Below are 14,358 nucleotides of genomic sequence, written 5' to 3'. Positions count from 1 at the left end.
TAATTAATGAATTACTTTTGTAAAATTAAGAAAGATTTCATTTTTGAAAAAAAAATTAATTTTGGAAATCAATTGAAAAATAAAAAATAAAAAAATGCAGAAAATGGAAAATCTCAAGAAGTGGGATTTCTCCACTTTCAAACCAACTTGCTCACACACTCTCCACCACGGTTTTGATTCAATTTTCCAAGTATGAGGTGCAATTCATGCAGTAATTCTCTTTGCATGAAAGTCATGCAATACATACTGAAGATTGGGTTAAGAATCGAGCATGCATTTGATAGTTTTTTCCTGAAAAAACTTAAGGTTGAAGAAGGTCTTCTACCATGGTGATATAGTAACCTCATCTCCAAATTTCCTTAATCCAAGCTTATTTTGAGCCCCACAACTTAATCTAAGGCACCAAGAGGATAGTAGGGAAGACCTTGAGGTGGTTCACAAGCTGATTTGGAGAAAATTTGCAGCTGGGTTCGATTTTAAGTGATTCTTCAAAGGTATGTTATGAAACCCTCTTATTAGTTTATGAGCATTCTTAATTTAAAGCCAAAATTATTGAATTAGAATTCTTAATGATCCGTTTTACTTCCTCAACGTGTTTTCTAACTCTAACAAATATAAATTAAAACAAAAGCTAAAGAGTTAGAAGTACTCCCTGTTTTTTACTTGGACTTTTCTACAAGCTTCTCCTTTGTAGGCTCATCAACAAAGGTGGATTCAACTTCCTTTTGAATTGGTTCATCATCATCATCAACTAGAGGCTTGTTTAATTTTTTTCACTTATGATTGTAATTGCTTTGCAATATTCCTTAAGATTTTTCTTAGGACAACTAGGAAACTTATCTTTTTTCAAGGTTTGTATAGCAGAAGTCACCTGACTCATTGCCATCTCCATATTGAAGGAACTCGTATGAGGAGAACCATGAGCGGAAGAAGATCGTCTAAATTCCATTAATTATTGAAAACAAAGTTTACAATAAACAAAAATTAGATATGTAAACCTCAAATTCTACATTTCCTATATAAGTATGTTTAGCCATGAGGATGTTATATTAATTATTTGATAAGTGGAAAATTTATGGTGTAGTTACAGGGAATTACAAATGAAGGAAAAAAGAGAAAGAAGAAGAAAGAAAAGACTAAAGAGATTTAGTAGATGAGTTTGGCCAGAAGCACTAAGTTAGTGCTGGATGAGGTGGTGGTTTGACCTTCAAACATGAGAGGCGGCAAGAAGTATAAAAGAAAGAATAACTTTCGAAGCTCAGTTTTGGCAAATGACTTGAGAAAATTAAAGAAGATCGGTGTCGTTAGAAAGCTGGGAGAATCTAGTTTCTGAGGTTGGACTCCCGAAGAAAGATCTCATAGGAAGAAGAGTGAAAAGTAAAGAATTTGCAGAAGGGGCAGATTCTTGGATCAATCAAGGCTAGGTGTGAAGATTGGAAGCCTCAGGCCAAATTGCAAGACATTTAGGGCTGATATTTTCAGGAAAGAATGATAGCTCAATTCTAAACATGTTTGTAGAAGGACGTTTCTTGAAAAGAGTTCTGGATTTTGAGTTATGAATTTTTGAAATTGAAATAGGAAATTGGTGCGTAAGCAGGCAGCTGCTTGGGAAGATTAAGTAAGTAGCTCACCATTGAGAGCGAGAGCGAGATAAGGAAGATGAGAATCTCACTCAAGATGATAATATCGTTGGTTTTGTGCTGAATCTCACTCAAGAAGGGAATCTCGCTGAAAATTTTGGACTGAATCTCACTGGTGAAGATACAAATCTCGCTGGAAGTGGTAAATCACGCTCATGAGGATGATCTCGCTCATAATAATCATCTCGCTCATGTTGATGAAGTTTCATTAGTAAACAAACTATTTGAAGCATTTTTATGGGAATCCTAAGGAATCTAACCAGGAATTATGTCCTTTCAAGCCAATAGGAACTAAGAGAGGCGTATAACCCATTAAGAGCCCTGACGAGTTGTGAGTGACTAAAATGAACTTAATGCTGTCAATATTTATGTATAAAAGACCATGCAATTTACAATGATGTTGATAATGAGTTTGTACTTTCTCGAGCAACAAATGTTTAATGAATTGCATAGCGTTTCTTCTTCAGCTTGTATAAGTGGTAACACATGCCAAGATATATTGCAAATTCATTACAAAAGTAAGTTCCTATGATGAAGCATGCGTCCCTGGAGAAAGGCTATGATAGAATGATTCTTGATGTAATGTTTTACTATTAAAGCTTGATTTAATGCTAGAAAAGAACCCGGTACTGAAGGACGAAGGTATCTAGGTAAAAGTACCTAAGGTGTTGACGATGCTTGGAAAACTCCATGTGCACGTAGGTAGTTTTGAATGATAGGCCAAAGTATGGGTCTCTTAGTCAATTCAGACGTTGGGGGCTAGAGCGAGGTATGCTCGTTCCCAACTAAGGTTTAATGATGCTTAAGAATGTTTATTAATGTTTATATTTAAAGGAAGTTGCTTGAGATGTTCCTCAATATGTTTACATATTTATAATAATGTAAAGCATGGTGTAATATGATTTTATAGTCACTCACTAGGCTAATAGCTCAAAGGTTTTCCATGTTCTCCTTTTCCAGGTAGCAATTAGATTCCTCAAGGTTGATCCTGCTGCTTCTTGCCACTAAAAGGCCCAGCTTGTTAAGAAAAAATAGGTTGACGGTCTATATTTATGTAAACATGTTTTGAGGGGGATTAGGGCTTTGTTAGTGAAGTTTGGGTCCAAATGTAAATGTTCTACTTGTAGATATTATGTCATGACTGTTTTGCATGTGATCATATAATGTACATGAAGCCTTTTGAATGCGAGCTGTTTATATGCATTAATAATATTTATCAGGTTGGCACTCAGGTTAGAGGGTTAGGGTGGTAAGTGCTGGCAACAAAGCTAGTAACTGCTACCATCACATCTTCGTCCAGGTTATGAGGATAATCTGGGAGGGGATGTGACAAGTTGGTATCAGAGCATAAGGTTTTGGGAATGAGAGGGAAAGCTCATGCATAAGTCTAAGTCCCTAAAGTATGAGTCCCTAACATGTGTACATTGTAATAGGTGGAATGCTGAGTCAAAGTGGCAGACAAGAGGCAGGAATATTGGCCCTACCGATTGAGGCCCGGAGGTTAGAAAGAACCCACCTGGAGGTTAGAGTCTAATACTCCCCAAGGAAGGGCAGATTCCAAACTAGAAGATATACTTTTTGCCAGGATAGTGCAGAGGTTGGCTGTCACACCCCGCCCCCATACCACCTTCTTAGCCTGGAAGAGGGATGCGATTGTAGTAGTTATCAACCCTTGAGCTGACACTTACTGCCTAATGATTCTTGCGAAATAACTTTGATACCATACTATAACTTATACACAGCGGAATGATTAAGTCAAGGAGATAAACTATAACGGGTTAAGTAGGCCCATCTTTTATTACGACAGTGCTATAATGTTTATACAACTTAAGGACTTAACAATAAAATTTACAACGACAACCGTAAAAACCCTCCGGAAGTGTAATTGGTGCACGTGGCAGACCTTGACCTTAGCAACACCCTGGAACTCCTCATCTTCCGCTACCTTGGGGGGGGGGGATTAAGAAAACATTTTGAAGAGTGTGAGCTACTAAGCCCAGTGAGTGGTTCTTTTAAGATGAAATTCACTTTGAAAATCATCATTTTTGGGAAATCAATCACATGCCAACACTCGCATTATAACTCATGCACAGTCAAAGATTTAATCATGCAACCAGTAATTTTATCCCAAAAGCTACACGTAGCATGCATATCATATCATCAATCAATACAATCATCTATGGAAACCTTCCTATGACCCCAATTCCTGCCAATATGCACATCGACCATTTTATTTATCCCGCTAGCAATGCTTAGGTACTTGACCATATTTTCCGCCGGTCGTCACCGACTATTATTTTCCGGCGATCGAAGCCGACCATTATTTCCTTCCGACCGAAGTCGACCATTATTTCCCACAAAGCACCTTTTGTTAAGCATGCTAACCACATCCCAGGTATAATCTCAGTTTCCACAGTCACACACAAACAATATCATGGCAATCATCCTATCACCAAAAGCATGTATTTTGTATCTACAGATGCATATATAAGTGAATACTCATAATATGCATTTACTATCAACACTGTATAAACACACAATATTCTTTATTTATCAAAGCAACATAACGCCCACGATATATCGAAACTATAACCCTATAACACTCACACTATATGTTAATTATCAAAGCTATAACACTCACACTATGTGTTAATTATCAAAGCTATAACACTCACACTATGTGTTAATGATCAAAGCTATAGCACTCACCTTAATTGCTTAGGAGCTTTTCTAATAGTTCCCTTTTCTACCTCGGGCTCCCTTTTTACCCCTAGAATCTAGATCCAACTTACAGCTTAGATTACTCATAGTTATAAACCTTATTTTGAGATACGTCCTTCCACAAAACTATTCTAAAATGTCTCAAGAAGCTTACCATAAAACCTTAGCTCATAACTCTTCATGGTTTAGCCGGAATCATGTAAACATCAAGACTGGCCCAGCTTACCCGATAGCTCGACCCCTCTGTCTTTTTCTCATTACCCAACCAAATTCGTTAGATATTGTTCTCCAGAAGACTCACCATGAAAACTAGACTCTCTTATCTTTCTGATGGCTTTGGAATTACATCAAACGCTCGAGTAGATTGGGAAATCTTCTCATCTCAAGTTGATTCATTCTCCTCCACCCTCACTGTCCAATGCACTCTACTCTCCCCCTCTCTTTACGAATTTTAGGATTTGTGATTTGAAAATGAAATCCCAAAGGCTCTATTTATAGGCGTCCAAACCTCCTATGGTGTTGACACCACCTACTTGGCTTCATGGCCAAATGTTTAATCCTCTCTTTATCAACGTAAGCTGACTTCACCTTGGTTCAATGTGTTCTTCCCAAACGCATCCAACACAATTTCTTAGGGTTCAAGAATTTCTCTTAATCGGACATCTAAATTTTAATTGACGTTTGCCCTTACGTCTTCAAGCTTTTTTTGTATTCAATTTAGGGTTTTCAATGCATAATCTATAAGATCGTGGCCAAATTCAACGCATAAATGCTCGGTCGTTCGATGCATAGGCGGTTTCCTTCGATCGCGTGGGCGTGACGTTCGAATGAGGTGTTTAGGCTGCTCTCGCTCTCTCCCACTTTCTCGCTAACAGTCTCGCTCTCTCCACTCTCGCTCTCTCCAACTTTCTCACTCAAACTCTCGCTCTCTCCACTCTCGCTCTCTCCAACTTCCTTGCTCAAACTCTCGCTCTCTCTCCCATTCTCTCGCTCAAATCAATCTCGCTCTCTCCCATTCTCTCGCTGCCTCCACTCTCGCTGGTGTCGTTCTCTCCACTCTCATTCTTTTTAATCTCGTTAGTTACTGTGAATATGGTTTATCTCTGCAACTTCCACACGAATTTTCCTAAATAATTTTCTATATTTTCCTCAGTTCTTCAATCCTTTCTTCACTATTCAGGATTTAAGTTTTCAAGGTTTTCTCTTCTTTTTATCCTTTTAGGGTCCTCTCTACTCGTACTCCAGGATCAAATATGGTTATTGTAACTATAATACCTACCCATTATAGTTTACATTCACTCTTACTAATTGTTGATCCACAGAAGGTTACAATTATTACAGTTATTATGAAAATTGTAAAATTATTAGATTATTTACATAACATAGGATTTAACTTTCTCCTAATTAACCCCTTAATCACTTACTTAAGTAGGAAAATGGAGATCCGGGTTTCACATTGGCAGCCAGTGTAGGCTCAGTACGGGCCAACCCAGAGAAGAAATATTATGGCATTGAGAGGTTTAAAGCCCTAGGGGCTGTGACATTTGAGTGTACAGTAGACCCAGTTGAAGCCGAGTTATGGCTGGATGTAATTGAAAAATGTTTTAATGTTATGGGCTGTCCAGAGGAAGGAAGGTAGGATTAGCCACATTTCTACTACATAAATGAGCAGAGAAATGGTGGAAGGTGATATCCACCAGACGAGCTAGTACAAATGTGATGTTATGGCTTGAGTTTAGGAAGGCCTTCGAAGAAAAATATTATCCCAGATCGTTCCGAGATGCGAAGAGGGATGAGTTCCTCAGACTGGCATAGGGAACGATGTTAGTAGCATAATATGAGCAAAAATTTACAGAATTATCACAATATGTTTTGCCGATGATTGCTGAAAGTGATAGATGCAAGAAGTTTGAGCAAGGATTGAGGAAAGAGATTAGAAATCCGGTGACATCTACGGCTAATTGGTTAGACTTTAATTCGTTAGTAGAAATGACGACACGAGTCGATCGGAGTTTAGCAGATGATGAGCGGTTGCAAAGGGGTGGTAAGGCTGTAGTAGCATCGAGAGATAGGGGGTCCCGACCCCCAATTGCGAGTCAGACTAGTGGAAGCCAATTCAGGGGTACGAGTTGGCAGGGATCCAAGAAGAGGAAATCGAGACCTTCGGCCAATGCAGTCAGCGACTAGAGATGCCACGAGCTGGTGAGTCGATAGCCAGTATAGACAGGAAACCGATATGCCCTAGTTGTGGTAAGAGGGATCTTGGAGTGTGCTATAGTGGCAAAGGGGTATGTTTCCAATGCGGTCAAGCAAGGCATTTCAAGAGAGATTGTCCCCAGGTGAATAGGGAAGCCCCAACAGCACGACAGACAACCTCTCAGACAGTTAACCAACCGAAGGGCACTGGAAATCGAGGTGAAGTGTCATGTGGTGCCAAGCAGAAAGTTGTCGTAGGTCGACCCCAGCAGCAAGGGCGAGTCTATGCCATGACACACCAGGAGGTGGCAGAGTCTCCAGATGTTATGATCGGTAATGTAACATTATGTGGACAGCCTGCTTATGTTTTATTTGACCCTTATGCCACACATTCATTTAAATCCAGCATGTTTGCATCTAGTATAGATAGGTTGTTTGAGCATATGTCTAAAGAATTATATATCTCTACCCCTATGGGAGATGTGATAATAGTAAAGGAATGTTATAAACATTGTGAGATGCTGATTAATGGTCAAGACTTTTATGTTTATTTACTTCCATTAGATTTGCTAGAGTTTGATGCTATCCTAGGGATGGATTTCCTAAGTAAATATCGTGCCACGTTGGATTGCTACAAGAAAGAGGTAGTGTTCAGAAAATCAAATGGCCAAGATGTAATTCTGATAGGAAGCAAAAGATTGACTGTGGGAAGTCTAATATCAGCAGTGAAGGCTAGGAAGCTGCTGAGTAAGGGATGTAGGGCCTATTTGGCTCATGTAGTGATTGTTCAAGGGAAAGAGCTAAACCCAGAAGACGTCCTAGTGATAAATGAGTTTCGGGATGTATTTCCTGAAGAATTATCGAGATTCCCACCTGATAGAGAAGTGGAGTTTACTAATGACTTAATTCCAGAAATAACTCCTATATCGCAGGCACCGTACAGAATGGCGCCAGCTGAGTTAAAGGGATCAAAGGTTCAACTACAAGAGTTAATTGAAAAGGGATACATTCGACCTAGTGTATCACTTTGGGGAGCTCCAGCGTTATGAGATAGGCAGTTGTATACTAAGTTTAGCAAGTGTGACTTTTGGTTAGATCGGGTTGTATTTCTCGAGCATGTTGTCTCAGCGGTTGGTATTAGTGTAGATCCCTAGAAGATGGAAGCCATAGTTAACTGGGAATGACACATGACTGTTTCAGAGATACGCACTTTCCTAGGTTTGGTAGGTTACTACAAGAGATTTGTGGAGTGTTTTTCTAAGATAGCCCTTCCATTGAAAAACCTAACTAGGAAAGGCGTGAGGTTTGAGTGGTCGTCGGATTGTGAGCATACTTCCAGGAGCAGAAAAATAGACTAGTATCAGCGGCAATGCTTACCTTGCCTACTCCAGGTAAGGAATTTGAGATTTATTGTGACGCATCCCGATAGGGACTGGGATATGTGTTGATGAAGGATGGGAAAGTGATTGCATATGCCTCTCGTCAACTTAAGAAGCACGAGAGCATTTATCCTATGCATGATCTAGAGTTGGCAGCAGTTGTTTTGGCTCTGAAGCTGTGGAGACATTATTTATTCGGAGAACGTTGTAGAATATTCACATATCACAAAAGCCTAAAGTATATTTTTTTATCAAAAAGAGTTGAATATAAGATAGAGAAGATGGATTGGGCTGATCAAAGATTATGACTGCTACATCAAGTACTACCCTGGTAAGTCGAATGTTGTAGCAGATGTGCTAAGTAGGAAATCCTCAGGATCCAGGGCCATTATTGGATCAGTGAGGGGAATGTTATTGCAAGAATTCAGGATGTCTAGAACCGGCTTATCAGTGGGATAGTCAGAAGAATTGATAGCTACATTCCAGGTAAGGCCTACCTTAATAGAAGAGATTAAGAAGGATCAGTTGAAAGACCCTGATCTTCAGAAAATTGCTGATGATGTAAGTAAGGGAATCAGAGTTGACTTCCAATTGAGAGCAGATAATGTACTAGAAAAGGATGGAAGAATGTGTGTGCCTAATAAGCTACAACTTAAGCAAGCCATTCTATAAGAAGCACACGATTCTGCTTATGCTATACATCCAGGAAGCACAAAGATGTATAGAACCTTGAAGAGATCTTACTGGTGAGTTGGGATGAAGAGAGACATAGCAGAATATGTGGATCAATGTTTAGTCTGTCAACAGGTGAATCCTGAGAGGCAAAGGCCAGCAGGATTACTAAACCCACTCCCAGTGCCTGAGTGGAAATGGGAGTATGTGACAATGGACTTTGTGTTTGGATTGCCTAGGACACCCTCAGAATACGATGACATGTGGGTGTTAGTCGATAGACTAACCAAGACGGCCAAGTTTATACTAGTAAAAGTTACTTTTACACTAGATTGTCTAGCTAAGATTTAAGTGGACAGGATAATCAGTTAGTATGGAGCCCTAATTTTGATAGTATCAAATCGAGGCTCAAGGTTTACTTAAAATTTCTGGATTAGCCTGTAGAAGGCAATGGGGACTAAACTGCATTTTAGTACAGATTTTCATCCACAAACAGATGGACAGTCGAAAAGAACTATACAGACACTGGAAGATATGTTAAAAGTTGCATGTTACAATTTAAAGAAAGCTGGGATACGCAATTACCATTGGTTGAGTTTGTGTACAAGAAAGTTACCATTCTAGTATCGAAATGGCTCCCTATGAAGCATTGTACGGTCGACCTTGCAGGATCCTAGTATGTTGGAATGAAGTGGGAGAAGGGAAATTGCTGGGGCCAGAATAAGTTCAACAGACAATTGAGAATATGAAGCTTATCAGAGATAACCTTAAGACAGATCGCGACAGACAGAAGAGCTATGCAGATAAGCGAAGAAGAGAACTAGAATTTGAAGTCAGGGATCAAGTATTTCTTCGATTGTCCCCATGGAAAGGAATTCTCTGGTTTGAGAGGAAATGGAAGTTAAGTCCCCGATACATCGGACCATATGAGATTATGGAATGAGTTGGTCCAACAGCATATAGGTTGCAGTTACCTATAGAGCTAACACGTATTCACGACATATTTCATGTGTCAATTTTAAGGAAGTATGTGCTTGATCCTATACACATACTAGCAGCACAACCAGTACAACTCAAAGAAGATTTATCTTATGAAGAAGAGGCCATCGAGATTTTAGACAGGAAAGACCAGGTACTCAGAAAAAAGACGATTCCTTTGGTGAAGGTATTATGGCGTAATCATGGAATCGAGGAAGCAACTTGGGAACCTGAAGAGCAAATGAGAAAGAGATATCCTCAAATTAAAGGGGAGGTAATTGTAAACCCTGAATTCTACGTTTCTTATATAAGTATGTTTAGTCATGAGGATGTTATATTAATTATTTTATAAGTGGAAATTTATGCTGTAGTTATAGGGAATTACAAATGAAGGAAAAAAGAGAAAGAAGAAGAAAGAAAAAACTAAAGAGATTTAGTAGCTGAGTTTGGCAGGAAGCACTATGTTAGTGCTGGATGAGGTGGCGGTTTGACCTTTAAACATGGGAGGCGGCAGGAAGTATAAAAGGAAGAAGAACTTTAGAAGCTCGATTTTGGCAAATGACTTGAGCAAATTAAGTGAGATCGGTGCTAGGAAATCTTAGAGAATCTAGTTTTTGAGGTTCGACTGCCGGACAAAGATCTCATAGGAAGAAGAGCGAAAAGTAAAAAATTTGCAGAAGAGGCAGATTCTCGGATTAATCAAGGCCAGGGGTGAAGATTAGAATCTCCAGGAAAAATTACAATGAAATTAGGGCTGATATTTTAAGGTAAGAAAGATACTCATTTCTAAACATGTTTGTAGAATGAAGTTTCTAGGAAAGAGTTCTGGATTTTGAGTTATGAATTTTTGAAGTTGAAACAGGAAATTAGTGCCTAAGCAGGCAGCTGCTTGGGAAGATCAAGCAAGCACCTCACCATGGATAGTTAGAGCGAGATAGGGAAGATGAGAATCTCACTGAGGATGATAATCTCGCAGGTTTTATGCTGAATCTCGTTCAAGAAGGGAATCTCGCTGAAAATTTTTGATTGAATCTCATTGGTGAAGACACAAATCTCGCTGGAAGTGGTAAATCTCGCCCATGAGAATCTCACTCATGAGGATGATCTCGCTCATAATTATCATCTCGCTAGTAATGTTGATTTTGTTGATGAAGGTTTCATTAGTAAACAAACTATTTGAAGCATTTTGATGGGAATCCTAAGGAATCTAATCAGGAATTATGTCCTTTCAGGCCAAGAGGAGCTAGGAGAGGCGTATAACCCATTAAGAGCCCTGAACCTGTTAAGAGCCTTGACAAGCTGTGAGTGACTAAAATGAACTTAATGCTTTCAATATTTATGTATAAAAAACCATGCAATTTACAGTGAGATTGATAATGAGTTTGTACTTTCTCAAGCAACAAATGTTTAATGAATTGTGTAACATTTCTTCTCCAGCTTGTATATGTGGTAATGCATGCCGAGGTATATTGTAAATTCATTACCAAAGTAAGTTCCTATGATGAAGCATGCGTCCCTGGAGAAAGGATATGATAGAATGATTCTTGATGTAAATGTTTTACTATTAAAGCTTGATTTGATGCTAGAAAAGAACCCAGTACTGAAGGACACGGAGAAGGTATCTGGGTAATAGTACCTAAGGTGTTGACGGTACTTAGATAATTCCATGTGCACGTAGGTAGTTCTGAATGAGAGGCCGAAGTATGGGTCTCTTAGTCAATTCAAATGTTGGGGCCTAGAGCGAGGTATGTTCGTTCCCAACTAAGATTTAATGATGCTTAAGAATGTTTATTAATGTTTATGTTTAAAGGAAGTTGCTTGAGATGTTCCTCAATACATTTTCATGTTTATAATAATGTAAAGCATGGTGTAATATGTTTTTATAGTCACTCACTAGGCTAATAGCTCACAGATTTTCCATGTTCTCCTTTTCCAGGTAGCGGTCAAATTACTCAAGGTTGATCCTGCTGCTGCTTGCCACTAAAAGGCCCGACTTGTTAAGAAAAACATAGGTTGACGGCCTATATCTATGTACACATGTTTTGAGGAGGATTAGGGATTTGCTAGTGAAGTTTGGGTCCAACTGTAAATATTCTACTTGTAGATATTATGTTATGATTGTTTTGCGTGTGATCATATAATGTACACGAAGCCTTTTAAAGGTGAGCTATTTATATGCATTAATAATATTTATCAGGTTGGCACTCAGGTTAGAGGGTTAGGGTGGTAAGTGCTGGCAACAGAGCTAGTAACTTCTACCATCACATCTTCGTCCAGGTTATGAGGATAGTTTGGGAGGGGATGTGACAAGACATACATTCGAAATTAAATTACAGCATGCTTTTTCAAGAAAAGGGTTTAAGATACATTACCTTTGAAGACCTTTTTCTTCAAGAATCCTCCCTTGAACAGAAATAACAACTTCTTGAAGGCCTTCATCAAGATTTTCTTGAACAAAAAATCGGACATAACCACAAAGAGTCCTTGGTATTCTCGAGATGAGAACCCATGAGTGGTGGGCTCTGACTATTTTTGTTTGAGGGGAAGTTTTTGGAGGAAGAAGAAGATTGAGAACTCCCTGAAGAACACAAGAACATAAAACACTTCTCAATCGTTCAATCTGCAATAGCAAATTGTTAAGGAAGAAGAGAATAACACTTTTCTTTTATTCCTCTTGCCATAAATTAATAACCACCCACTAAAGTGGTTGGAGAGAAAAGATGGGGATGTTATTATTCAAATAATAATAAAATAATATAAATAAATATGACAACTAATTTATCATATTATATTTATATTAAATTATATGTTATATCAAATATAACATATAACCTATAGTTTTAATATTTTAAAATTAATATTATAATTAATTAAATAATTTAATCAATTTAATTTAATATTAAATCCAACAGTAATCGCAATGAATATTAATCTCTATTCATAATCTTGATATTTAAATCTTATTTAAATATCTCTTTTTTTCTCTCTTTATTTTTAATTCACAATTAAACATTAGGTTAAATATATCGTATATATTTACCGCTTTGCTCCAAAACCCGAATTTGAACAATTCAAATTTGTGTCACACTGTTCTAAGGTTTAGTCCAATATGAGCTAGTAGAGGGACCTCATGGACCTACAGATCATAGTCTTCAATGATCTGCGATTAACCGACTAAACTCTTTAACCTAATTAACCACCATTTGTTAACTACTGGGTTACTCCACTAAAGCCCAGTAGTTGCACTTCCCACATTGTAGATATATTATGTCAACTCGATATAACCATGATTAGTAAGTTAACCCTTATAGGTTGTTTGTAATAACAGTTGGGTCAAAAGTTGTTTTACCCCTGAGATTACATCTTACTTCTTAAGTCCCAGCGATCCTCTAATGAACAATTGGTTTGTGATCCAATCACAAAAACGAGTCCCTCTCGAGCCAATGAGAGGGTGAGGCCCCTTGTTCAAGACTCGGAGTCAGCACTTAAGGGAACAACCTCTCTACTATCCTTAAAAATGGGTAGGAGTGAATTCCATCTTGCACCCTAAGTCCCCAGCTATCTACCCGATCTTACACTTGAAATGAGAGGCTTATTGAGCTGGCGCTATTAAGCCAACCCCCACCCATGAAAATCTAAGGATAATCCCGAATAAATAAGAGTTCATGGTTAGCTCAGGATTAAAGTCAAGTTACTTAGGTCATCGCTTTGGAATAGTCAGTCTTAAACAGTAAACAATGTTATAAAGTAAGAGTAACTTAATTCTTGGTTTGATCATATGAAAACTCATTGCATAGAATGCCCCCGCTCCTCATGTCAATAGATTAACGAATCAGGATCAGTTCGTTTGTAGCACTTTACAATAAATTGTAACAACTACAGAGTGGGTCGCATCCAATAGTGTTACCAGAATAAGACATCCAACCTTATTTGTATCCTATAGATCATTTTGACTATTTACTCGAACTTGATCCACTCTTATATCTCCACATAAAGTTCTGTTACTCATGTAATAGTCATGGATCTTTTAGTTTATTGGATTTATTTCTAAAACGAAATAAGCAATTCATATATCCAATAACAACTTTAACGATATAATAATAAGTTTATTGTTTATAAATCACGAGTTTTAGGACATAAAACCCAACAAAATCCCACTTGGACTAAAACTCCAGTGGAGTTTTACATATATATACAAATATATATATACAATGTTGAGTAATGAGAGAGTAAATACAATACATTACTTCTCCCACTTGCCCTAGTTCAATCTATTTCGCAGTCCTAGTCCCACTAGGTGGCCCTCGGACACTTTAGCTGAGAGGGCCTTTGTAAATGGATCAGCCAAGTTGTCTTTAGAGAAAATCTACATGACAATCACGTCTCCTTGGTGTACACACTCAGCTTCTATGGTGGAGTCAGCAATACAACTTTGCTTGATACTCCTTCACACTATAGCTTCTTCATTAAAAGGGAATACTGACCTATAAATAGATTTCCTAAAATCTAAATCGGTCTGAAAGTCAGAATCAGTGTATCCAGTAAGGATCAGATCCTTAGCACCATCCACGAGCATATTGTCCATCATTCTCCGAAGATACTTGATGATATTTTTAACAGTAGTTCAATGATCATATCCAGGATTAGACTGATATCTGCTGACAATTCCAACTGCATAGCATATGTCGAGATGAGTACAAAACATGGTGTACATTAAACTCTCTACTGCTGATGCATATGGTATTCTTTTCATAACCTCAACCTCTTGAGGT

At 38.2% G+C, this 14,358-nt stretch overlaps 1 protein-coding gene across 1 annotated transcript; it reads left to right on the top strand.

Annotated features, from left to right (window-relative positions):
* The first annotated feature begins 6,550 nt into the window (after nt 1–6,550).
* Nucleotides 6,551–7,606, top strand: LOC150037880 (uncharacterized). Its single transcript, XM_090311059.1, has one exon. It carries the CDS (start codon nt 6,551–6,553, stop codon nt 7,604–7,606), a length of 1,056 nt encoding a protein of 351 aa, XP_090167185.1.
* Nucleotides 7,607–14,358: the final 6,752 nt, after the last annotated feature.

Source organism: Benincasa hispida, chromosome 2 (genome assembly GCF_027475165.1).
Source record: "Benincasa hispida cultivar pf3 chromosome 2, pf3_genome.v1.1, whole genome shotgun sequence".
In the NCBI taxonomy this organism is placed as follows: domain Eukaryota; kingdom Viridiplantae; phylum Streptophyta; class Magnoliopsida; order Cucurbitales; family Cucurbitaceae; genus Benincasa; species Benincasa hispida.
The sequence above is the reverse complement of the archived record's forward strand: the minus strand, read 5'-3'. Positions and strand labels throughout refer to the sequence as shown.